This window comes from Lepidochelys kempii, chromosome 8 (assembly GCF_965140265.1).
Source record: "Lepidochelys kempii isolate rLepKem1 chromosome 8, rLepKem1.hap2, whole genome shotgun sequence".
In the NCBI taxonomy this organism is placed as follows: domain Eukaryota; kingdom Metazoa; phylum Chordata; order Testudines; family Cheloniidae; genus Lepidochelys; species Lepidochelys kempii.
In genome coordinates this window covers 48,999,434-49,024,053 of record NC_133263.1, presented here as the reverse complement: position 1 = coordinate 49,024,053, position 24,620 = coordinate 48,999,434, and the positions used below count along the sequence as shown (strand labels likewise).

At 44.7% G+C, this 24,620-nt stretch overlaps 1 protein-coding gene and 8 non-coding genes across 10 annotated transcripts in view; 8 read left to right on the top strand and 1 right to left on the bottom strand.

The window, feature by feature from the left end:
• The window catches only part of ZBTB37 (zinc finger and BTB domain containing 37), a 36,288-nt gene extending 21,137 nt beyond the window's left edge, over positions 1-15,151 (bottom strand). The window contains exons 1-3 of one of the 2 annotated variants that reach the window (XM_073356416.1): positions 15,046-15,151; positions 5,667-6,619; positions 4,327-4,426 (exon numbers count right to left, since the gene is read on the bottom strand). In XM_073356416.1, the coding sequence (XP_073212517.1) occupies positions 4,327-4,426; positions 5,667-6,589 (1,023 nt within the window). In that variant the 5' untranslated portion in view covers positions 6,590-6,619; positions 15,046-15,151. Of the gene's footprint in view, positions 1-4,326; positions 4,427-5,666; positions 6,620-10,136; positions 10,717-15,045 lie in introns of those variants that run through there. The other variant, XM_073356417.1, reaches the window with a different exon arrangement.
• Positions 15,152-16,605: 1,454 nt separating this feature from the next.
• On the top strand, positions 16,606-16,683 carry LOC140916696 (small nucleolar RNA SNORD74). Its single transcript, XR_012160609.1, has one exon. It is a non-coding gene; the product is annotated as a small nucleolar RNA SNORD74 (small nucleolar RNA).
• Positions 16,684-17,870: 1,187 nt separating this feature from the next.
• LOC140916651 (small nucleolar RNA SNORD75) lies at positions 17,871-17,937 on the top strand. The gene has a single exon (XR_012160569.1). It is a non-coding gene; the product is annotated as a small nucleolar RNA SNORD75 (small nucleolar RNA).
• Positions 17,938-18,701: 764 nt separating this feature from the next.
• On the top strand, positions 18,702-18,785 carry LOC140916698 (small nucleolar RNA snR60/Z15/Z230/Z193/J17). Its single transcript, XR_012160611.1, has one exon. It is a non-coding gene; the product is annotated as a small nucleolar RNA snR60/Z15/Z230/Z193/J17 (small nucleolar RNA).
• Positions 18,786-19,100: 315 nt separating this feature from the next.
• LOC140916699 (small nucleolar RNA snR60/Z15/Z230/Z193/J17) lies at positions 19,101-19,188 on the top strand. Its single transcript, XR_012160612.1, has one exon. It is a non-coding gene; the product is annotated as a small nucleolar RNA snR60/Z15/Z230/Z193/J17 (small nucleolar RNA).
• Positions 19,189-21,942: 2,754 nt separating this feature from the next.
• On the top strand, positions 21,943-22,007 carry LOC140916697 (small nucleolar RNA SNORD44). Its single transcript, XR_012160610.1, has one exon. It is a non-coding gene; the product is annotated as a small nucleolar RNA SNORD44 (small nucleolar RNA).
• Positions 22,008-22,516: 509 nt separating this feature from the next.
• On the top strand, positions 22,517-22,577 carry LOC140916649 (small nucleolar RNA SNORD78). Its single transcript, XR_012160567.1, has one exon. It is a non-coding gene; the product is annotated as a small nucleolar RNA SNORD78 (small nucleolar RNA).
• A 209-nt stretch (positions 22,578-22,786) lies between these two features.
• LOC140916695 (small nucleolar RNA SNORD47) lies at positions 22,787-22,862 on the top strand. The gene has a single exon (XR_012160608.1). It is a non-coding gene; the product is annotated as a small nucleolar RNA SNORD47 (small nucleolar RNA).
• Positions 22,863-24,209: 1,347 nt separating this feature from the next.
• Positions 24,210-24,277, top strand: LOC140916652 (small nucleolar RNA SNORD75). Its single transcript, XR_012160570.1, has one exon. It is a non-coding gene; the product is annotated as a small nucleolar RNA SNORD75 (small nucleolar RNA).
• The last annotated feature ends 343 nt before the right edge of the window (positions 24,278-24,620 follow it).

Sequence of the window (24,620 nt, the reverse complement as noted above, 5' to 3'; positions counted from 1 at the left end):
CACCCGCCATACAAAGCCAAGGGGAGCAGGGTGATGTAACGCTTGACCATTGGTGTGGCTAGAAGTGCACAATTCCAACCAGCCTTTTCAACTGGAGTTTAAGGCCATTTCTGTATGGAGAAGCAGTAGCCTTTTCATACTTAGGGTAGCAACTACTGTCCTGCCCTGCCCTATATGTTTAGCTTGATCTGAACATTTCTGGATTTCTTCTGAAGGCACAATAGGATGTTTTTGCAAAGTATGATGAAAATCCAAGGTATTTTTATCTTATGGCACATTACAAACCTACTGTCATAACCATACAGCTAAGGGTAGCCTAGAATTCCTCCTTACCTGTAAGGGGTTAAGAAGCTCATATAACCTGGTTGGCACCTGACCAAAAGGACCAATGGGGAAAGAAGATACTTTCAAATCTTGCAGGGTCGGGGAGGCTTTGTTTTGTGGTTCTCTTGGGAAGCAGAGAAGCATCAGATCAGAAAACTCCTCCTATAGACCATCCTATAAGTCTCTCATATTACAAAAATTGTAAGTAAAAGCCAGGCAAGGTGTGTTAGATTATCTTTTGTTCTGCTTGTGAATTTTTTACAATGTGGTAGGCGTGTCGGGAAAATGGCACGTCCAGTTTCCACTTTAGGGCTCTGAACTGCCGACGGGAATGCTCAAGTGTTAGCCCCATTCTGATTCTGGCCTGTTTTTTAAAAAGTTCATAACTGTTCATGTGTTCCTTAGGTATTTCAGCCGCCACCTCTGCTAAGGGTCCACTGAGCTGCGGCCTGAGCTCTATCATGTATTGGTCTGCAGAGATGCTGTACTCAAGGCAGGCCCTTTCGAAATTTTCTAAGGCGGCCTCGGTATCATCGCCTGCCTTGTAGATGGGGAACTTTCTGGGATGGGAAGCGGTACCTGGAGAAGGATTACTAGGGTTGTCTGGTATATTCTGCCCTTGCCATCTCTAACTCCAGTTCATGCTTTCTCTCTCTTTCCCTCTCCTCCTGAGCATGCTTCTGGGCCTCCCACTGGGCCTCCCTAGCTCTCTCATGGGCAGCTTTTTCTGCCTCCATCAGTCTATCATGTTCTTTTGGTCTCTCATCAGCTTCCAATCTGGCTAATTCTAATTTCTTTTTGACGTCACTGTCAGTCATCCTAGCCTTTCTGTGTTTCATCTAGCCCAGAGGTCTCAAACTCAAATGACCAGGAGGGCCACATGAGGACTAGTACATTGGCCGGAGGGCCGCATTACTGACACCTCCCCCCTGCCCCCAGCCCTGCCCCCACTCCACCCCTTTCATGAGGCCTCGCCCCTGCCCCACCTCTTCCCACCCCTCCCCTGCCCCATTCCAACCTCTTCCCTGAAATCCCCACCCCAACTCCACCCCCTCCTCCACCACCTGCAGGAGGGGTGTGGCGGGAGCTCAGGGCAGGGAGTTGGGGTGTGGGGTGCAGGAGGGGTGTGGGGTGCGGCAGGGGTCAGGGTGCGACAGGGGGCTCAGGGCAGAGGGTTGGGCTGCAGAGTGCGGCAGGGGGCTCAGGGCAGGGGGTCAGGGTGCAGGAAGGGTGCAGGGTGCAGCAGGGGGCGCAGGGCAGGGGGTCGGGGTCTGGTAGGGGGCGCAGGACAGGGGTGCAGGGTCCGGCAGAGGGCGCAGGACAGGGGGTTCGGCTGCAGGAAGGGTTCGGGGGGCAGGCTCTGGCCCCGGTGTGCACCGGGGGCAGGGCAGGGAGGCCCCCGCACTGCTCCGGGAAGCGGCCGGGACCTGGGGGAGGGGGGCACAGGGGTCTGTGTGTTGCTGTTGCTGGGAGGGCCAATGGGAGCTGCTGGGGACGGTGCCTGGAAGCAACAGCAACACACAGACCCCTGTACCCCCTCTCCCCCAGGTCCCGGCCACTTCCCGGAGCAGCGCAGGGGCAGGACAGGCAGGCAGGGAGCCTGCCCTGCCCCCGGTGCACGCTGGGCCGGAGCCACTCTAGGTAAATGCTGTGAGGGGGACCGTGGGGAGCTGGTGGGCTGCAGGAAATAGCCCCACGGGCCGCGTGTTTGAGACCCCTGATCTAGCCTAACCCGAGAGCTAGAAAGAAAACAAAACAAAACAAAAAAAACACACTTGTGAATTCCCCTGCAGGAGGTTAACTACCCTGCTCTCAGACAGAGAACAAAACCTCCAGGTGCTCCCAGCTTTAAAAAAAAAAAAAACCTCCCTGCTTTCCAAGCAGCCAAAAGGAAAAAAAAACTGTCCTTTTAAAATCCTACTGTGCTTTTGATTCAAAATGATCCCACCGTGCTGCCACCAAGTCAGGGTTCCTTCCCCACTCTGAACTCTAGGGTACAGATGTGGGGACCCATATGAAAGACCCCCTAAGCTTATTTCTACCAGCTTAGGTTAAAACTTCCCCAAGGCACAAATTCTTTGCCCTTGGATGGTACGCTGCCACCACCAAGTGATTGAACAAAGAATCAGGGAAAGGACCACTTGGAGTTCCTATTCCCCCAAAATATCCCCCCCAAACCCTTACACCCCCTTTCCTGGGGAGTTTGAGAATAATATCCTAACCAATTGGATACAGAGTGATCACAGACCCAAACCCCTGGGTCTTAGGACAATAGAAAAATCAGTCAGGTTCTTAAAAGAAAGATTTTATTTAAAAAAAAAAAAAAAAAGGTAAAAATCACCTCTTGTAAAATCGGGATGGAAAATAGCTTTACAGGGTAACAAAAGATTCAGAAACACAGCAGAACTTCCTCTAGGTTTCGTTTCAAAGTTACACAAAACAGGAATAAACCTCCCTCCAGCAGAGGAAAAATTCACAAGCAGAACAAAAGATAATCTAACATGCCTTGCCTGGCTTTTACTTACAATTTTTGTAATATGAGAGACGTTTAGGATGGTTTATAGGAGAACTTGTTTTCTGACCTGATGCTTCTCTGCTTCCCAAGAGAACACACAAAACAAAGCCTTCCCCCGCCCCAAGATTTGAAAGTATCTTCTTTCCCCATTGGTCCTTTTGGACAGGTGCCAACCAGGTTATTTGAGCTTCTTAACCCCTTACAGGTAAGGAGGAATTCTAGGATACCCTTAGCTGTATGGTTATGACACCTACCAATCTGAATTTCTGACTTTTGTCTAACTTTCCTTGGTCTCTCCTCCAGCTTACAACAGCCTGTTACTAACCTTCAAACTTCCCATAAAGTTAAGTCTCCTTGAAAACTCAGGCACCTGCTCCATGTGGAAAAAACAGTTTGTCATAAAGCTATTAACAATGGACAGTCAGGGGCCCAATCCTGCTTCCATTGACAGTTATGGATCCAATCCAGCACCATTAATGTCAAAGGGTATTTTCTATCATTGACCTCAATGGGATCAGGAGCAGTCACTTTGGGCCTGGATTTCAGAGATACGGAGCGCCCATAGCTGGACTTCAACTGGAGTCCTGGGTCCTATGCCTGAGAGAGAGAAAGAGAGAAGTGGCTGCCAACTCTATTGGCCAACTCCAGCTTAGTAAGAACACAAGAGTCCTTCTCCAGATGACTCTTATAGAGCTATTCCTTTGGCTCAAGCAGTAGATGCAAATTTTTTTAAAGCTGTAGTCCTGGCTCTGTAGCTGTGCATGGTTTCATCTGGAGAGGTGGTAGCCTCCCACTGTTCAGGTTGATTTTAGTTCCCCATTATAACAACAAAATCCTCATGCTTTCCGGGTTTATGAACCAGTGACTGACAAACTGTGGGTGCTTAACATTTACTTCACTGAGTACGTACATTCAGAGAGTAAAAGCCTTTAATATGTCTGCTTTTTGACATCTTTGCAAAATGTCTTTTTCCTTGTATTCCTCTATCCCTCAAAGACATGTTTTTAAATGACCGTAGGTGCACTTTTATCACCCCATCAAGGACATCAGTGAAGACGGACCCCAGAACCATCAGCACAAGCTCCTAACACCTGAACTATTCAAGTTAGCTGGAAACCAATAGACAGCTTTTATCTTCTATGACTCTAGCTATCTGAGGGCATTTTTAGCGGGAAAAAATCCCTCCAGAACTACTATCAACACAGCTGCACCCATGGCAGCATCAGCAGGAGTTTGTGTAAACATGGTTTGGTGGTCTTCTTGTTCTTTTAATCCAAGTGTGAGTTACCTCTTATGTCATTTATGAAACCCAAGCACTTAAAAAGCAAGGGAATAAATAGCAAAGGTCATCCTAAGTTTTACATTGCCACAGACACATACAGCATTTCTATCAAGTATAACATGCATATGTGGTCACAATACAGTAACTGTAACTTTCCAACACCATCATTCACTGGTTATCCAAACCCCTGAGCTAGGTTGTGTACCTGGGAATTGGGCTGCTTAGGCTCATCCATCCGCCCGGGAGACTCACTTTTCGATCTGTACCGCTCAGTTACAGTAACCATGCTGCCAGAAGGACTAAATCTGTGGGGGTGAAGAGTGTAAATAAAGTTTTTAATGGCTATCGGTGCAGTATGGTCAGTACATGTACTGGGGGGCAAGGGAAGCACCTGCAGAGAATCTCTTCTTCCCCATCAGGAGACAGAATATGGAGCAGTGCAAATGTAAAAAACACCAGGACAGACTGGTCTGTTCTTCCAGTGTTAATATCTGAAATATGAAACTGGGTCAACCAACTTGATTCAGGAATAGGCAGATTTTTGATTGCTACTAAAATAAAAAGGGAAATGGGATAGCGCACTGACTCAGGCAGCACTGCAAGAGAAGAAACCTCTGCTCAAAAGGCACCTCCAGTCTTCCAACTCCCTGGGCAAGTATAGATGAGGGATGTCCCACAGATGATGCAGATGGCTTCAGGGAAGGAGTGGTGGAAGTTGTGTGTGGTGAAAAATGATGGATACCCAAGTGTCTAAGGCCAGCTGATCTAAGGAGAGGAATGAATCACAGAAATTAGAAATGAGACCTGCCCAGAGCTAGTTTGTTCCCTTGAAGGCCATCCCAGGATCGTTACCTCCAGTATAGTTTTCAGAGCTTTTATAGTTTTAAATGATGGGGTATCCACCATTTCCAGGAAGCTGCTCTCCCAGAGGACTGGAGGGTTTGGGATGGGAGAGAAGAAAAGGAAGGGTGAGGAAAAGCACCACAAATACAGCTGGGACCTTTTGCTTTAATCAGAACAAATGAGGCAGTGGGATAGGGAGTTGACAACACAAATATAATCACTTCCTATAAATGAAGGCCTTCTGCTCTTACCAGAGAAACTGTCACATCAGGAAAGAACAGTGGTTCATCCAATCCCATGTTCTCTTTCTCAAAGTGGCCAGATGACAGCTGCTTCAGAGGAATATTTAACACCCTCCACAACACACTGAATTCTGCAATCCTGTACCACGAAGAGGCAGATTTCCTCCTGACTTACTGGGGGTGACCAGCTTGTTTCTGAAGGAGGATGGTTGATACCCTTATGATTTTACCCTATCTAGCCTGTAACTGGAGAAGCTGTTCTTATTCACCACACAGCAAATACTTGAGGACTAGTAACAGATATACTTTTAAAGAAAATCTGTCAGCACATAAGCCTAAGAATAGTGTGTGAAATAAACAGCGATAAATGATCAGGGAAGACACACGGTCAAGCGAGATACAAATATTGTGGAGTATGCTCTTCCAACCACACTCAGTAAACGGGTTAAAGGAACCTCACCTGTCAATCTCACTGCTGGTTGGCCTAACCACTTTGGCTCCTGATGACCCTAATGTGTAAGTCTCCTGGCCCATCGATCCGTGGCCTGTTGTGTCAATTACCATGGTCGTGACCTCCTCAGCGCTGCTCCCATCTTCTCCTGATGGCTGATTCTCCGTTCCCAGCCACTCCTCCAGGTTCTCTGTTTTAATGTGCACTCCTCCAAGCACCCTAACATCATCGTCGTTCCGTCCCCCACGGTCAGCCACTCCTGTCTCAACGTACCACTGTCCTGCTCTGTTAATCCGCAGTATGGGCTCCCTGCTCTCCACATCTGAACTCTGCTCAATTATCTGAGGGCTGGTGGACTCCTCAGGGGGGCTCAGCTCCCGAATGTCCAGCACAGTGCTGACCTGGCCTAGACGACTCCCTTTTGGAGTGTTGTGACGTGGGCTCAGAGAGCGGTTTAGATTTGGGGTAACCCGGTGAGACTCTGGGGGTCTCTCCTGATGCTTTGTCCTAGTCTGACTAGGTTCAGCTTCAACCTCTGCCACATTAATTTTGAAGTGAATTCCCTCGAGGATCTGCGTGCATTTGTCTATAATGTGCTGCATCTGCAGGAAGCTGGCTGCCGTTAGGTAACTGATGATGTCAGCCAACTGCAGGCATATCCGCCCGGTATAACAAAAGGAAAGGAGCTGCTCAAAAACAGTGGGGTTCTTGATGACTGAAATGGAGACTGTGCTCATCTCGTTCAATGACATATGGTCACGGAAGTAGGGTGAGCTAGCAGCCAGCACCACTTTGTGAGCACGGAAAGCCTGTCCTTGCACATTGACCACTATGTCACACAGGCGGCCCTGCATGCGCAGCTGGTTTAGGTGGCTCAGGACAGAGTTGCTGAAGTCCGGGATCTCCAGCTGAATGTTTCCACTTTTCTCCATGGCTGCCCCAGTTGTAGGTGTACAACCCAGCTGGAAAGAAAAACAGAATTAATAGGACTAGTGATAATTTGTACTTGGAGCACCCTTCACCCATGCATCTTGGGGGTGACTTGATTACAATGTATAAATACCTACATGGGGAACAAATATTTAATAATAGGCTCTTCAACCTACCAAAGAAACATATAACATGATCCATCGGCTGGAAGTTGAAGACAGACAAATTCAGATTGAAAACAAGGTGTACATTTTTAACAGTGAGGGTAATTAACCATTTACCATGGGCCATAGTGGATTCTCCGTTACTGCCAATTTTTAAATCAAGATTGGATGCTTTTGTAAAAGCTCTGCTCTAGGAATTATGTTGGGTAAAATTCTCTGGCTGGGGTTATGCAGGAGGTCAGACTAGACAATCAACGGTTCTGAAACTGTGGACCCCAAAGTGGGTCGGGATCCCTTTTTAATGGGGTCTCCAGGGCTCGCATTAGACTTGCTGGGGCCTGGGGCTGAAGCCTGAGCCCTGCCACCCAGGGCCAAAGCTGAAGCCTGAGAGCTTCAGCTCTGGGTGGCGGGGCTCAGGTTACTGGCTCCCTGCCTGGGGCTGAAGCCCTTGGGCTTTGGCTCCCACTCCAGAGTGGCAGGGCTAGGGCGGGCTCAGGCTTCAGTCCCCCCTCCTGGGGTCATGTAGTAATTTTTGTTGTCAGAAGGGGGTCGTGGTGCAATCAAGTTTGAAAACCCCTGGACTAGATGATCACAACAGTCCCTTCTGGCCTTGTAATCTATGAATCTTGAAGCACTTTGATTTTCCCAGAGGTATTGTGAAGCTTGATTTACTAATGCTTGCACGGGGTCTCAGCTTTTGCATTCTGTGGATCACTTTATAAGATAATTAATCTTCTAATGGACCCACCTCCACAACTCCTGCTGCTTAGCTCTCAAAATTTCACTCTGTGGGCCTCCAAAATGAGCTCAGTAGAATTGATTTTCCCCAGCATGGAAAACATTAAAAATGGTTGAGACACTAACATATGTAATTGATTGCCTAATGGATGATAATAATACTTAGCACTTATACATCATTTTAATCTATAGATATCAAAGGACTTTACAAAGAAGAGCAAGTATCTTTATACCCATGTTTTACAGAAGGGGAAACAAAGGTGGAAAGTTGAGGCCTAAATTTCCATATGTCCACTAACTTTGGTTGCCAAGCTTCCAAGAATTTTTCAGAGGGCTCAACCCATATAACTTAGGTGCCCTAGGTGTTTCAGGTAGGGCACTCAAAATGGAGGCTCTCAATATTAGTAGACACTTCTGAAACTTGCCAAAAAAAAAAAAAATCACACAATAAGTCAATGACAGAGGCTAGAAGAGAATCCAGTTCTCAACTGCAAGTCCTGTGCTCTATAAACTGGCCAAGCTCCCGCTGTGAAAATGAAAAATACAGTAGCTAACATTTTTATTTCTTTGGGCAAAGAGATGAATACAGCAAAATATTAATTGTGAATGATGATGGTCAATGACAACAAGTTAATTAGTTTTCCTTCCTTCATTTTTCTATGATCCTCGTGTATCTTGTTGGCAAAGTCTGAAAATGAGCCTTCGCCATATATGGTAAAAATTCCAAATGACCAAATGTAGATGTAATTACAAATAAGAATGATACAAAACTAAAACTATAGATGCAGACCAAGTAAATAGCACTCAATAAAAACCACTTGTGACATAAACAGGTTCCAACTTGGATGGCATTTGAAATGCTGATTAGGCAGACTACAGCAGGCATCAAAACAATTTTGGGGAATCCAGGGATATCCTGCCTTAGACTGTATCTACTCTGAGAAATCATGAAGTCAATGGGACTAGTCATATGCATAAAGTTAAGCATGTGTGTCTTTCCAGGATCAGGGACTAAGGCTTAAAAGGCACTTTGTGGGGGGTTTGTCCATGCACAGCAAAATACAATACTAAGCTTGAAGCTACATAACTGTCTGTCATACCACAAAGATGTGCAAAACATTGCAAAACTGTACAATGCCGCAGGTAGAAAATTTTGTGTACCTACAGGGTGGTTAAGATTAAAACCCATAAGTTGCACAAAGCAATTGTGCAACTTCACAGTGCCATATCTAAATGTTCTTCCTTTTTGTCCTGTCTTTTAAAAAACAAACAAGAAAATGGAGTGCAAAGGTCTAAGTTCATGCAATACTAAGGTTAGAATTTTAAACATGAGGAAATATAAAAGCCAGGGTCTTGACTGTACTCTTAACAGTGATGTACAAAGGAAAGTAAATTGGATGGGTATTCTTTTGTTTTTTCTGGTGTAGTAGGAAAGCCAAAAGGTGGGTTGTTTTTTTTGTTTTTTTTTTAAAAAGCATTTTATTCTGTTTTTTTGTATTCCTTCGCAGTATCTGGAATCTCAAGTCTTGTCTTCCCTGGTTTGTTGGAGGTGTCAGATGTTCATTATGAGCTCTCTCACTCCTTAACTGAAGGGACAACAATGCTGAATCTTTAACAAGCGGATCCAACTGTTTGTAGGGTGTTTGAGTAAATTGGTGGTAACAAAAAAAAGTTTCACTTCCCTTCTTAATTAATCTGGTGTCACTTGTCTAATATCTATAGCCCTCATCCTGCAAACATTTAAACACGTGCATAACTTCACTCATGTGAGTGGTCCCATTAACATCAAGTTATGCACATGTTCAAATGTCTTCAGGATCAGAGGCCTGAAATCACATAATCCTACTATGTCCTCCACTTGCACATTTCTAATGTAAAAATAAATGGTATTTTTTCTCTTGTTAAATCATTCAGGTCTTCTTTCTGATCATAAACACAGAACGGCATTGCATCAGGGTATACTACACATCTGGGTCTGGAAGCCCTAGGGTTCAAGGCAGGACTACGATGGGAAGCAAGGGTTAATGGATAAGGTTCAGAAGCAGCTGGAGCCTATTAGCCTCCCAGGAAACCAGCCTGAGATATATGAAGGAATTTAGAGTAGCAGCCCTGTTAGTCTGTATTCGCAAAAAGAAAAGGAGTACTTGTAGCACCTTAGAGACTAACAAATTTATCTGAGCATAAGCTTTCATGAGCTACAGCTCACTTCATCGGATGCATTCAGTGGAAAAAAAAGAGAAGGAAGACTCAGTTAGGTGTTGGCTATTGGCAGTCCAATTCTACATGCATGGTAAGGGAAGGTAGCTGTTTTTGGTAGAGCCTCTTAAAAACAATCTGTGAGTTTGTTTGCCTTAACCCTTGAAGGCAGAGAAAAATCAGAACCTGCATTTGTTTTCCCCTAAGCAGGGTGGATTTGATTTAAATCACTAGTCAGGAAGACTCTTTATTGATTCATGGATTTCTACATAAAAGTACATTCTTGTTGGTTGTTATAACCTTAATACATATTCTTCACAACTCAGAGACAGATGTACGTTTCATTTTTAGAAGGTACACACTATACATTTTTAAAGTGATTTATTTTGAAAAATTTTCAGATTAGTTTTACAGCGATATCAGAAAATGAATGATTGTTTATTTCATTTACCCAAGGTAATTGAAGCAGATATTTATGAAGTCATTGGGAGGTAAACTATCGCCAATTCAACATCTTAATTGTTAATATTTGGAGGATTTTCTTGCCATGCTGTATTAGGAGGAGAACATCACCAGACAGACATTTAAATTGTTTTATTTAACTATTTCTCACCTCTATATATTATTTATTTAAAAGCATTTTTGCTGTTAACAAGCATGTTACCTCTGGAGACACACATCCATAGTTTGAGAACTGCAAAACAAAGCCCCTCTGATGGTATCTTCTAGACTGAGCACTGAGTCCCATTGGGTAGATAGAAAGATTAACCTAAATAATCTATACAGAAGCCCCTGGAACCCCATAAGATTGGGTCCCTAATCCATGAACTATTGGAACTCATTTACAAAACTTTTCTTAAATATTACATGAATATATTGTCTCATACTATAGAATTAGAATTTATAATTCCTATTCCATGTAGAGATATCTTTGAGCTATAATGTATTTAATTAAAACTATCTTTAGATAGGTTTTTTCTTCAAAAAGCATGTTATCAAAAAAAATCTGATTTAAATTTAAAAAATCCAATTTTTTAAAAATAATTCATTTGTATCCACCCTGCCCCAAAGGCAAGGGGATTTAAAGACCTTTGTTTACATTGACTCTGAAGAGATGACACTTTAGGACTTGGGTAAGCCTAAGTGAGAACTTTTTGTTCTAGTTTGTCCACAGACAAGTTCCCCCCTTTCCCTTTGAAAATCACCTTTAACTTGCCCCCACTGTTTAGAAGGTAAATTCCAAGCAATAAAACATAACAAACATACACTGTATGAGTCAACGTTGCTGCGAGACCTCAATTTTTGCATTTTCTGGTATTAGTTCCTAACCTTAGTTTTGCAAAAAACCTGGGTAATGCAACTTAGAATCACAGAACTGTAAGACTGGAAGGGACCTCAAAAGGTCTTCTAGACCAGTTCCCTGCACCCAAGGCAGGACTAAGCTCTAGATCATCCTTGACAGGTGTTTGTCTAACTGGCTCTTAAAAATCTCCGGTGACTGAGATTCCACAACCTCCTTATGCAATTTAGTCCAGTGCTTAACCACCCTGACATGGGAAGTTGTTCCTGATGTCCAATCTAAACTGTCCTTGCTACAATTTAAGCCCATTGCTTCTTGTCCTATCCTCATAGATTAAGGAGAACAATTTTTCTCCCTCCTCCTTGTAACAATCTTTTTTGTAACTGAAAACTCATTTTATGTAATAGAAAAAACTGAGTTTGTTTAGACTGGAGAAGAGAAGAATGAGGGGAGACCATTACATAAAAGGTTTTCCATCTTCCCTCATAGGTCATGTTTTCTAGACCTTTAACAACTTATGTTGCTCTTCTCTGGACTTTTTCCAATTTGTCCACATCTTTCCTGAAATGCGGTAACCTGGACACAATACTCCAGTTGAGGCCTCATCAGCACAGAGCAGAGCAGAAGAATTACTTCTCGTGTCTTGCTTACAACATTCCTGCTAATGTATCCCAGAATGATGTTTGCTTCTTCGTAACAGTGTTACACTGTTGACTCATATTAGCTTGTGATCCACTATGACCCCCAGATCCCTTTCCACAGTATTCCTTCCTCGGCAGTCATTTCCCATTTTGGATGTGTGCAGCTGTTTGTTCGTTCCGAAGTGGAGTACTTTGCATTTGTCCTTATTGAATTTAATTATATTTACTTCAGGACATTTCTCCAGTTTGTCCTGATCATTTTGAATTTTAATCCTATCCTCCAAAACAATTGCAACCCCTCCCAGCTTGTGTATCATCCACAAACTTTATAAGTGTACTCTTTGTGCCATTATCCAAATAACTCAGAATACTGAACAGACCCAGAACTGATCCCTGGGGGACCCCACTCATTATTCCCTTCCAGCCTGACTGTGACCCACATGTGCACTCCCTCCAGGTCTTCACTTGAAGAGCCTTTGGAAGCATCAGCTGGGCAGTACTACTTGCAGGAGCATATTACATTTGTGCTCCAGATGCTGCAAAGGCTTCTGATGTATTTTAAAATACAATTTAAGGTATTGGCCTTATAACACTTGTTTTCTGCTTATATTAGAAAATGCCTCACTCTGAGGTGCCATAGCAGTTGAGGCCACCAATCTTTGCCTAAAGTTTGGGGGACAGGTTTTCAGTGATGGATCCTCAACTTGAACTTATCCCTTGTAGCACAGATACACTCTTAGTCATAAGAGAGCAGGCTTGATGACTTGCAGGGAAAGCTGCAAACCCTGTGTTGGAGGGGCTGAGTTGAACAGGAGAGGCTTAGTACTTGTGGACTGACAGTATTAATTGTTGGCACTGGCCAACTTGAATAGCTTTTGAACTGTAAAATGTAATTTGGACCAAGAACTTGTCAATTATGAACTAAAATGGGGGATCTTGTCACTCTAAATCACCAACTTTTTCCATCAACAGACAAAGCTTGCCAGCTCTTGTTTTTTAGCATGAGTATATTTGGTGTCTCAAAGCCTCAGCTCCTGGAGTTGGGTGATAAATGCAGGGGGCTTTTGGTTGTTTTTTTTTTAAAAGCTTCTAGCTCTCATGGTTGCAAAGAAGCTCGAAATCATGAACTTTAAAGGCTCAAACAAGGCAAATAAAACCTCCAAGTTTATTCAGTTAAAATCTCATGGGGGGGTGGGCTAACCATGACTTCTGAATGCTCAGAGTTAGCAATAGTAGGGCTCTCATCTTAGGTTTTATCAATACATCATGCAGAGTCTGACATTATCTGGAGACTAAAGAACACTTCATTCCTGATTCTCTTCAGAAACTCCTGCACAGGAGTAGGTGACGAACAGAAAGTTTCTGGTAGCAACTGCCGCTAGGCTAGCACGTGTGTAGAATGTACTGGGGGCAGTGGAGTGTCTCCAAACCACTGCCACCAATAGCCAGAGCACCAGATGGTGGGGAGCGCACAAGCCCAACATAACCAGCAGGAGTCACCTGAAACAGCACAAAATAGCATTTAATTCCCAAAACAGCTCCAGAACTAGTGCTTGAGCCAAACTTCTGGAAACAGCCTCTTAAAGACTTCAGCTCTGCTGGATTCACACTGATGCCAGCAGTCTGAGCATACTTCAAGTCACTGTTCTCTGCTTTCTTGATGCTACTTTTTTTTTTCTCCTTCCCTCACCTCGGTCCCAGGGAAGCCACACACTTCTGCTCCAAGTCCAGCTCTCTAAGGGAGGGAGATTTGCACAAGAGATACTTCACACAACTGGGCTACAAAAGCTGCTGCTGTACTGTAACACCACGCTGCTTCTACCAGCTCTTCCAAAACTGGAGCCCCAAGGAACCACCTTCAGGGCTTTTCACTACAAACTAATTTCACCACTGCCTTCCATCACTTTCTCTGGAAGCCTGAATTCAGTCACCAACTAGTTAACTTTGGTGTCACAGCCCTGTGTACTATTCTCATGTGTATTACCTGCATCTATCTCTTTGACCCCTGCCACTCTTTATCCTTCCCTATTGCACATCTTTGCCCACTACCACTTTCCTCCCCTGTGTCTTCCTAACAACCTGTGGTGCTTGCACTCTATCCAGCCTCCTTTACTCCAATCGCTCCAGTTCCATCAGAATAACACAACTCAAAGTAAAAGCTTTCACTGTTAAAGAAAAGTTAAAATGCAGAACCATCGTGGCCTGCGTCTATAACAAACAGAAGCAACCACATGATCTTATCACTGTAATCTTTTTCTTGGCTTCTACCTCCCGATAAATATTGTTATCCTTGCACTTTAATAGTAAGTTCCTCAAGGAAGGGACTGCTTCTTATGTTTGCAACTGCAACTGCATGCTTGTTGTGCTGTATAAATAAACATTTGCAGGGGGTGTTCCCCAAGGTGAAGTAGGTAGGGTCTTGCCCTTCATATGGAAGTGGAGTAGGGTAGAGGGTGAGAGGACTTGTGCGTCAGGGTAGGGGTGAGAGGGTCTGCCTCTCACAGCTTGCATGGACATTGCACTGCCACCCATGCAGGCAATTGTCGTGTGGGGGTTTAGTCAGGGCATGTCTTGCCATCTAATCCTACTCAGAGCAGGTCTAGAGGACACAGTGACTAAAAACACGGGTGGCAGTCCATGCCTTATATACACAAGCAGTCACATGATCACTGGCCCTGCCTGGTGGCTGTGCACTTAAGGGAGAATTCCCCCAGAAGTCTAGTGTACACAAGACCACAGAGTAGAGTTACTGCTAAGGACGATTTCAAGGCTGGCGGGTGGCTAAAGAGTTTGCGGGATGGGGATGTCCTGCCTTTTGCTAGGAAAAGAGCAGACGTGCTTCTCCTGGTGGGATAGAGGGACAGCATCTCATTGGGATGCGGCTGTGGGTTCAGGGACAGCCCTGGGGTGGGGGAGAAGTACGATGGGTAGGAGAGTGCTGGGGTGGGGGGAATGAGGGGAGCTTGCTCTTGGTGGGCTGGGGTAGCCACTCACAGAGGGGCTAAGGAGTAGTTGTCCTTGGTGGGTCGGGGGTGGGGGTGGAGCGGCCCTAGGGATAGGGGGGAGCTGACCCTCATGGGACAGGGCTGGGAGTGGTGGGGGTGGGACAGCTCCTGGGAGGGGATGTGGCGGGGAGCTGCTCCCCATGGGACGGGGCTGGGGCAGCCCGAAGGTGGTGTTGAGATAAGGGGGAGGCAGCCCCCGGGGGGTGCCCCGCCGATAGGGCGCTGCTCCGTGCGGGGAGGGTGTCCCTGGGAGCACTGCGCTGCCCCGGCAGGGGTCTCTGGGCCAGGGAGGGGGCCTCCTGCGCCGACCCCACGGGGGTGAGAGTGACAGCGCCCTGGGAGCTGGGCGGTTCCAGGCCTCGCCTCGTCCCACCCCGGGGGGGCTGCCGGACCCCGAATACAGCAAGTACCTACCTCCCGGGGGTGGGAACGGGCCGGAACACCGTCCCGGAAGCGAAACCCCCCGAGCGGGCCGCACCCCGGAAGAAAATTCCTCCCCCCTCTCCTAGTTCGTATCCCCCCGCCCCCCCGGTGCCCCGGTAAGGAGCGGCCGCGCGTCATGTGACCACGCCCATTGCAATGCGGCCGCCATGGCTCTTTGGGGGTGGAGCCTGGCTTCCGTCATCGCACTGCTCTGTGGGTAGCTCCTATGAGAATAGAGTTCCGGGTCCATGATTGCCGCTGCACTGTCACGTGACAGCGTGTCGAGGCGGACATATATACCGCTGGCACCGCCTCCCTCCTTCCTTTTGCGGAGCGGCCCCGGCGGGGAGGTGGCGGCGCGGCTGGGTGAGTATCACGCGCCTTTACGCCGCTCTGGCAGCTCGATGCTGATCAGTGCCGACGCCATCGCGGTCCATGGGCGGTGTGGCCCCTCTATTGGAGGGGCTTTGCCGCCGATGGAAGCGGGCTGAGGAGGATGGAGGTGGATTGTTCCCACCCCCCCCCCCCGCCCCGCCTTGTGTGAGCTCCTGCTCCTCGGGGGGCGCGACGCTTAGGTGGCTTCATTGCTGTTAATTGGGGGCCCGTGAGGTCTGGGCAGGCTGGCGCACCAACCTCCCCCCCCGGGTCAGCCTAGCGGCTTCGCTGAAGGAGGAGCGTTGTGCGCTGCGGGTTGTAGTGAGTGCCCTTGCGCTTTGCTAAACTGGCGTAGGGATGGCTTTGGCGGACTCCGACTATGAGGCCATCAGAGGCGCACTGCATTGTAGGGTCTTGGATTGGACTATGGGGCTGCACGTGGTGCAGTGCCAGGAGAGCTGGACTTTGCCCTTAGCATCCCCAGGCTGGGAGGGTCTTCAGTAGAGCCTCAAGTGACTCTAGAGCAGTGGTTTTCAACGTATGGTTTGTAGGTGGTGCCTAAGATTTCCAGATTTCAAAATGTTTTCTGTTGCTGCAAATGAAAAACGCCTGCTTTAGAGAAATGCCTGCTACTAGACTGGCAAAAGCAAGTCTTTTGTGTGTGGGACAGTCCTTGGTTCTCAAAGTAGCCCATTGCTTTTCCTAAAGCTGTTCAGACACAGGATTTTTAGGCCTGAGCTCTACGAACGAGCAACTTGTAGGAATAGATCAAAAATAGTGTTGTGGCCCTGTTCCTCTATTTTATAGTCATGTGTAGGCTCATAGTAGATCACTAGAGCTTGCTGTAGCTTGGGTGCCCATTGCTAGCTCCTCATAGGAAGTAGCTTGGGGAGTGATGGGCCTTCTTTCCAGCCCATGTGGTAAAGGTTGAGATGGAACTGGAAAGATGTAGCATCAGTGTAGTTGGAAGGTCGAACGCCCTTAGAGTAAGTTGGAAAGAATACCTGAACATTGCATGAGAATACCTAGTGGAAAGTGTTGAATCTCTCCTACTGTATGTAGGAGTAGGAGAGCAAGCAAGTCTGTACAAGCATGGTTGTTCCTTAATAGTTACCAGGCCCAGATTTCCTTTTTTTTTAATGGGATAGTGTCCTGTCTCAGTGCAACTTGCCCTCATGTACATGCACATGATGAAAACCATGTTGGTAGGGACATCTGAGAGTATGATGAATACCAACATCTCTGAGCTGGACATGGGGTGACTTCATCGCTGGGCAATGACATAAATAGTTTGGAGGTAGTATGTTCTAGTCCTGTTTAGACAGGCAAAATCAAATTGTATTAGTGATTACCTGAGTGTAACTAGGTGCTGTATAAAGTTGTAATTGCATTGGAGAAGGAATGGTGGGTAATCATTAATGCCGGGGGGGTGGATTTTGTTGCCAAAAAAAAATCTAGTTGGCATTAACTGGCCCTTTTAATAGTCTGAGACCTAACAGTAGTGCCTCAGACTATTAAAAGGGCCAGTTAAGCAGAACAGGTTTAAGTGAATTTGTCGTGCAGTGTGCTGTAGCTGTTCTGGAATACTTGCTTTGGAGTCCTATTAGTCTTGCACCTTTTGTCAACCTGACATAATGTTTTCAGACTATCTAGGTAGGCTTTTTTCTGAGACTGAGGAAATTATGTAACATACATTATATCTTTCTGTTTTTAGCCATGATACATCAAGCAACTTCTTCCTTCACTGGTAACTATAAAACTGGTAGGAACCGCTTTTCAAATGTAGGGTTTAACTGGGGAACAAATACTACACCTGTACTCTGATATAACACGAATCCAGATATTACGCGGTAAAGCAGTGCTTTGGGGGGTGGGGCTACGCGCTCCAGTGGATCTATGCAAGTTCGATATAACACGGTTCCACCTATGTGGTGAGAGTTATAAGCACCTGGCTCCCGAGGACAGCGTTATATCAGGGTAGAGGTGTATCTGGCCTAATACAGGTCCATTTGAAGATGTCTGGCTTGACTATTCTTAAGAAATCTGGAGTGCCTGCTGATCTCTGGAGATGCAGGGCCAGTGGTGTTCCATGAATCTTCCAATTGCTGTTTATATAGCAAGTTGCTCTTAATTGGCCCTCTTCTGTGGTTGTATGGGCAGTCCCTCACCCTGCTGTGGGTGAAGAACACCATTCTTTCTCTAGGCTTTAATATCTCCCTTCAATCAGTCTAAAGAGATACTCCATTCTGCAGTTGTTCTTCCCTCCACTAGTAACACTTCTGCATCCTTGGAGGTCATCTGAAGGGGCTAAACAATGGCTTGATTTTTGGGACAGGACACTGGCTCACATTCTGACTTTTAGGACAGTCACTTCAGATGCGTTTTCCTCATATAGGCCTATAACAAAAGGTGTTGAGTGAAAGATTGCTATTAAACTGAACAGCCAATGATGCTTTAAAGATAAGAGTAGTGGACAGAAGTGATTTCTGAGAACTCTGTTCTGAGGCTTTATTCAGTGCCTGTTATCTTTGATCTCAGACTTTGTTTTACCAATGCCTGATTTGGTTTCTTTGTTTCTTTTGTTAGCAGACCTGATGCCACTTGCTAAGGTAAAATCCTGTTTAATTTTTTGCATCATAAATGAGGAACAAGGTTACTTAAAGATAACTAAATGTAAATTACAGTCTAGATGCCTTATTTTTTTAATCCAATCAGTACGCTAACTAAACATTTCCAGCAGCCAAATACCAGACTTTCTTCTTGTGCCACAATGATGACACTTATTTGCTACTCTTGACCAAGAGAATGATGAGCGCTCAACCACCTGTATTTCAAACTGAGGCACAACGCTGTTGGGAACAGTTTCATCTACTGATGTCTGAACCTGCTTCAAAACTCTCCTCTCTTTTTTTCTCAGGATTTAATGGAGGAAGTTGGAAGCCCCAGAGAAGGAAGGTTCTCTGGTAAGAAACAGAATAACTCCTCTTGGAAAAACATCTGTATGGCCCATTCATGGGTTTCTCCTTCCTTTATGGAGCTGAGGCAGTGCAATAGCAAGGGTGGTTATGGAACATGTTTGGAGTTCTGTGTCTGCTTAATACAGTAGAATAAGTCTAACTCTTGCTATTACTCTGAGACTCTTGGATTGTCTTCTCTGAGTAGCTTTCTCTAGAGCATCTTTTCATTCAGAGCCACTCCCACCTATTGGTAGATCACACTAACTAAATCAAACTCCTTATTAGAAAAATAGCTTAGAACCAGTCTCACCAAAGCCGATACAGTGATGACAACATAGTTCAGCAGAATGCACAGTGACGAACACAAGCTTTGTCTTTCGCTCCTATCTGATGTATCTGGCTATCATGTGATCCTCCCCAGTACATATTAGAAATGCTAAAATGGTAATGGTGCCTAATTTTTCCTTTTCATATAGGCCTGAAAGGTGAATCCTGATGATGAAAGGTAAGTCATTAATCCTGACCTGGGCAGGTTGTTCCTCTGGCAAAAACTGCTGATTAAAAGTGATATTTGACTAGTAAATAGTGTCTGGGGAAGAAATCAACTCTAAAGAACTGGCTTATTTTTGGGATGCCCAAGTCTTTCATGCACCTCAGACAAGGAAGTAACTTGACTTGCTTTGTATTTTCAACTGCCATTCATTTTATCTCCAGTGGAGGCTGTATATGATGATAACATAGTTCAGCAGATGGTCTATGAAGAACATGCTGTACTGTCTTTCGCTCCTATCTGAAGCATCCTCCAGTTGCTTGTGATTTACTCTGGTAGCCGGTTCACATGGAAAGCAGGGGTCATAAATGTGCTCTCCCCTTGTCTACCAAAAACTGCTCTGAAGAGTGGCTTAGGCAAAAAAAATTTTGCTAGTCTTCTCTAGTAACTGGATTAGAGAGAAACTCTCAAGGGGTGGGGTGGGGGAGAGTCAGTTCCCACAAATGAATCTAGAAAAGGTGAAGCACAGATTATATTAGGAATAACTTGGTGCAGAAGTAATTTTTGTGCTTGGATACTATTGGGTGTCCTAAAATGCATTAGATCAAATAGCTTGGTTTAATACACTTCTGAAGTTGATGGATGTGCAGCTAGCTATACAGGAAATGCTATGTAAAGCCACTTCGCAACTCTATTTTGACCATTAAACTAGAACAGTTAGCATAGTAACACTACAAATCTATCTAAGCACTTAAATATAAGACACTTAAGTGTGTCTACACAACAGCATAAGAAAAAACTTCTGTCTGTAGATACTCACTTCAGAGGTCATGGTTAAGTTGACTATCTTTTTTTAATCCATCTAGCTGCATCTGCGCTGGGAGTTAGGTCAAGTGCTCCAGTAATACTCATATCTCTAGTTAGTTATTGTATGGTAAATGTCTCTTTGTTTAACACAGCCTGTAAAAGGATTGGCTTTGGATGACCACCTGCCTAATTTGTGGAGATGATGATTCAGCTTGAACACAGTTCCATATTGTTTGCAGGGAGAGTAGAGCACAGGACACTTCACACAAAAGGTAACTTTGAAGGACGCACTTTCTAGTGTAAATACTACATATTCCACACTGTCCTGCAGTCATCTATTGAATCTGCTTTAATCTTGCTTTGCTTCTGTCCTGTTGGTTTCCTACTGCCAACATTCAAATAATCTTGAGCTTTAAAGTGGAGTGAAGCCAGGAAGGGGAAAATATATGGAACAAACAAGAAATGTAGTATATGAGGTTGATCTAATAGCATCTGATCCTATTAGACAATTTTCACTAGGACTCCTCAAATGTTTACAACGAATATTCTTATAGTATTAAACCTGCTGTACAGGGGGCAGAAATCCTAAAACTGAACCAAAACTTGGAGTACTAGGTTTAATTCTTGACTCTGCCATACGCTCCTTCAGTATTGGGTAACTTGCTTCATCTCTCGATGCCTTGTTTCTCCATTTTTATGGATAGAGAATAACTTTTGCTTGTTGAAAATGTAAGCAGTTCAGAACAGGGACTGTCTATGGTGCCTAAACACTCCCTGGTAGGTTAATGTTTTTAGCAAGCTGATTTGCATTGTACAGTCATATGGTGTACAACTCTCCTTTAAAATGCAGCAGGCGTAGCTTTAGGGGAAATGGCCACATCAGTATTTTAATCTGGCAACTAGGTTTAATTAGGGTAAGTGCAGAGTACTTCTTTCCCAAGCCCTAGCCATTTTATCCTGCTGTAACATTTGAAGTTAACTTACTATTGACTAATTGTGGGAACTGTCTGTTTTTAAAATCTTTGTCCATAAGACTAAGAGGCAGCTCTAACAGAGACAAGAGTTGCAGAGGAAGACTCTGACAGATGCAAGAAGCTGTTAAGTTAGGGTTTGCTCCAGAGGGAGCCCTGTCCATCTTTATTTGGGTGGTGGGCTGATGTAATCTAGACCTCCAGGCTTGTTGTCTTCACTGCAGAGTTAATTTAGGGGCCACACCTGAGTAAGACGCTTCCTGTTCACATACAGCCCTGTGGTCTGAGTGGTACTTTACACTCAAGCTAGCTGGCCTGTCCTGTCCGAGGGTATACCCTAATGCCCTGAGTGCTGCTTATCTCCTTGCTTTGCAGTCAAGATTTGGCTAAACCAGCTGAGTGCTGATAACCATCCAGTGCCTTCCCATAACTTCCACCCTAAGTGCTCAGGACAGACAAGTTCTCCAACAACTCACTGTGAACAAATCATAGCCATGGGGATATGCACCCAAAAGTCCTAGCAACACACAAATGCAGCACCAGTGTGAACCAGTAACTCAAGATACAGCTTTGTAGTTTGGCTGCTTGCACCTAGTTTAAGCCAACATAGGAGATCAGCAGTTGGGTCTAGCACCTGAGTTAACCTCATCAATGAGGAGACCTATCCAGGAAGGGGGCAGTAAAATAGTTCCTTGAGGGTCTCCTAGGATTGGTGCAGGATTCTTAGGCGAGTACCCATCTCCTACATTAGAGAGGATGTCATGTGTAATGGAAAACAGGCTGTCTCTGTACTGTAGATGATGATGAATCAGGTCTCTGATCCTAATGAGGATAAAATTGACTAAACTCTGATACAGTTGTATAATTAAATACTATATAAACTTATTATGAGCCCCAGCTAATACCAGCTTTCTCTTGCAGGCTTCCAAGGGGTGCTTGGGTATCCTGTAAGTACTATATTTTTAACTTCATGGGAATAACAGAGTAACTAGAGATGGGAAAGGGATGGGTCTAGAGTATGCCTCTAAAATAATGAGGTTCTAGCTATAAAATCTGTTGAAGTAGCTAGAAATATCAATGCTGGGTGTTAGTTGCACATCACATCCTAAAATAGAAGGATGGGAGGAGAGCTGGCAAAGAGCCCGACACTAACAACTTAGCCCACGTAGCAAACATGTACAGCTCCCATTGGCATGAGAACTGTTTCTCATCTGCTACTCCACCATGGCCTATCCTCACCACACAGATTTTAGTTAAAAACCGATTGTTGCCCAGTCCATGCAAGCAGCCTGTATGATGAGGTGCAAATAGACTGACGCAATCATGAAGGTCTGTAATTAGCTCTATCTGACTTCGGGCATCTGGCTTGGATTTTCCTGTTTCGTGGTTGATTGTCTCTGGGTTGTCCTGACACTCTGCTTCATTCCAGGACTGGGATGACTTGGATGTACGGAGTGCTGCTATTAGCAGTGGTAAGTAATCAGTCTGCTTAGTTTTGCTTTGGTTTTAACTTGGCTATTGACCTAATGTAATAAATTGTTCGGTTTCCTGCTACAGTCTGGTGACCAGATGCTGGCATCTAAGGGTCTCATGCAGTATGGTGGAAGTCATACTAAAGTTCTTAAAGTAGAATTCCTGTGAGGTTTCCTGGTTTGTCCTTTTCCTTTTTCTGCCACGAGATTTCAGGTACTGCTAGCCTGCAGGGCTCACTTAAGGATAAACCAAGAGTGCTTCACCAGAGACTTAATGCTTTGTTTGATACCTGTGGATAAACCGCTACAGTGGATTTTGAAGACTTTTGTGTTCTAGGGAATCGTGGAATGTTGTAGGCTAATCCACATAGCAGCTGTCTCCTACAGGGTTTATGATGTTGAGAAATGTCTGACCTGAAAACAGTATGTGGACTACTTTATTACTGAAAGACCCTGTAAATGAAATAATACAGAACTAAAGACACTATTTTACTTTATGCAGAATTGCTTCCTTTTTACTCATGGAGAGCTGTCAAAAAGAAACTAATGCTCTCGCTTCTGCTTGTTAGGTCCTGGCCCTGTCTTGAATAAACTTGGTGAGTATGTATTTTTGTTTGGACCAATCAGTTGTTAACTTGCAGCTAGTAGGAGCATTGTTGTAACCAGTGATGAAATTAGATTCTGCCAAATGAATGTCCGTGATATTACTCCTTTCCGTTCCATTTATTCTGAGGTTACATTCTTGCTCTGTCAAAGTTAGAAATGGGAAAGGGAGTGTCCTGTAAACTTAGACTGGCCCACTGAAGCTTGGAGTTGAGGGGATTTTAAAAATGTATGGAATACATGGAGTGTGTTGTGGCTTCTCAACTGTTAGAATTCTTTAACTTTTGCTCTAAAGGTTACCCATTTCAATGACACTTATGTCTGGATGAACATCTCTCAGATGACAGGGTCTGAAACCTCTACTGCTTAGGATGGGCCAAGGAATGATCTATTCACACCCTTAAATGATTAAATTAACCAAGCTTTTAAAAAGCTGGTTCATACTTCACTTGGTCACTTCTGCTAGTCTTCCACACTGTAGATCGAGAGGAAATTTATAGTCTACCTAGTTTGGGTTACTAACTCATGTTATAGTACACTTTAAACAACTTTCTTCCCCCCCATAGGCATTAATATTAGAAGATGACAGATGATCAGGACAGCATTTCAAGTGAGAGGTTTGTGTCTTACTCTGTTCCTTTGTGGGTTATATGTGAAAAAACCAGCTGGGTTTTAATCCTGTCAAAGTAACAGCATTGTATGATGGAACCAACCTTTCATTGTTATGCTTGTATGAAGCTCAGTGGCTTCACTTAAATACTGTAGGACCAGAGTTTAAAACTAGAAACAGACATGTACTGTTGTCAAACTCTACCACTATCAAGCATGTAGAGATTTGTGGTAGGTGTGCCTCTAAACAATTAAGGAGCAAGCCCTTGTTCCAAGATACTAGGGCTTTCAAAAACACTCAATTTTAGCCCAGCACTGTTCCCACTATAGTCAGTGGGGGAAAAACTCCCATTAACTTAAATGAGAGCAGAGGGGGGCCAACACAGAGCACTCACAAAAGATGTTAATAGGCTTGTATGGTGGGACTTACCCATCTTGAGATGCTCCTAAACATTCTTCTGTTTTGAATACACCTCCTGCACCCCCTTTAACACTTGTACCATAGAAGCAACATGGGAGTAGCTTTCAAAAAGCTTAAATTCCTACAATAGCACTTTGGGCCACTCTGTGCAAAATGGTGATGGCAACTCTTGCAATAGGGTATTTCATGGGGTGAATGTTTACACACTTTCAGGGATGAAATGACTAAAACTGCATAGTACACATCTGTGCAGAACCTTGGGCTCCTGGGCCCTAGCCACTGGACCACAGTGATGTGACTCCTTCAGACTGAGTCGAAGCACAGCACTTGGAATCCAGATTAAAATCTACTAGGATGCCTCCCCTGAAGCTGTATGATATAGGTTCCCTTCCCTCTTGCTTTCCTTTACAACTGAACAAACAGTGACGCTTGGCTTGGGGCTAGAATTGAAGCCTGTGATGACTTAGATTATAAGAGTAGTGGACAGAACAGGTTTCTGAAAACTTCACTCTGAGGCTTTGAAACTAGTAGTATGTCTGCAGGTGGAGCAAAGAATGACATGTAACATAATGAATTTCCCCCCCCCTCCAGAACTGGAGCGCACACCTGGAAAAAGGATCACTTTGCTGAGGTAACTCTTCACTTGAACTTGGAGTAGATTCTTAGCTCTAGATCTCTGGCTGCCAGTGGAAGCACACACTATGCTAGATATGTGCATTGACTGAACTGTTTGCAGGCATTATGAGCTGCTCTGCTTTAGAGTTGGGTTCTGGCAACTGTCCAGAGCTGGGAATGGGTGGCAGCCAATGGATCACTTGATTATCTGTTCTGTTCATTCCCTCTGAAGCACCTGCCATTGGC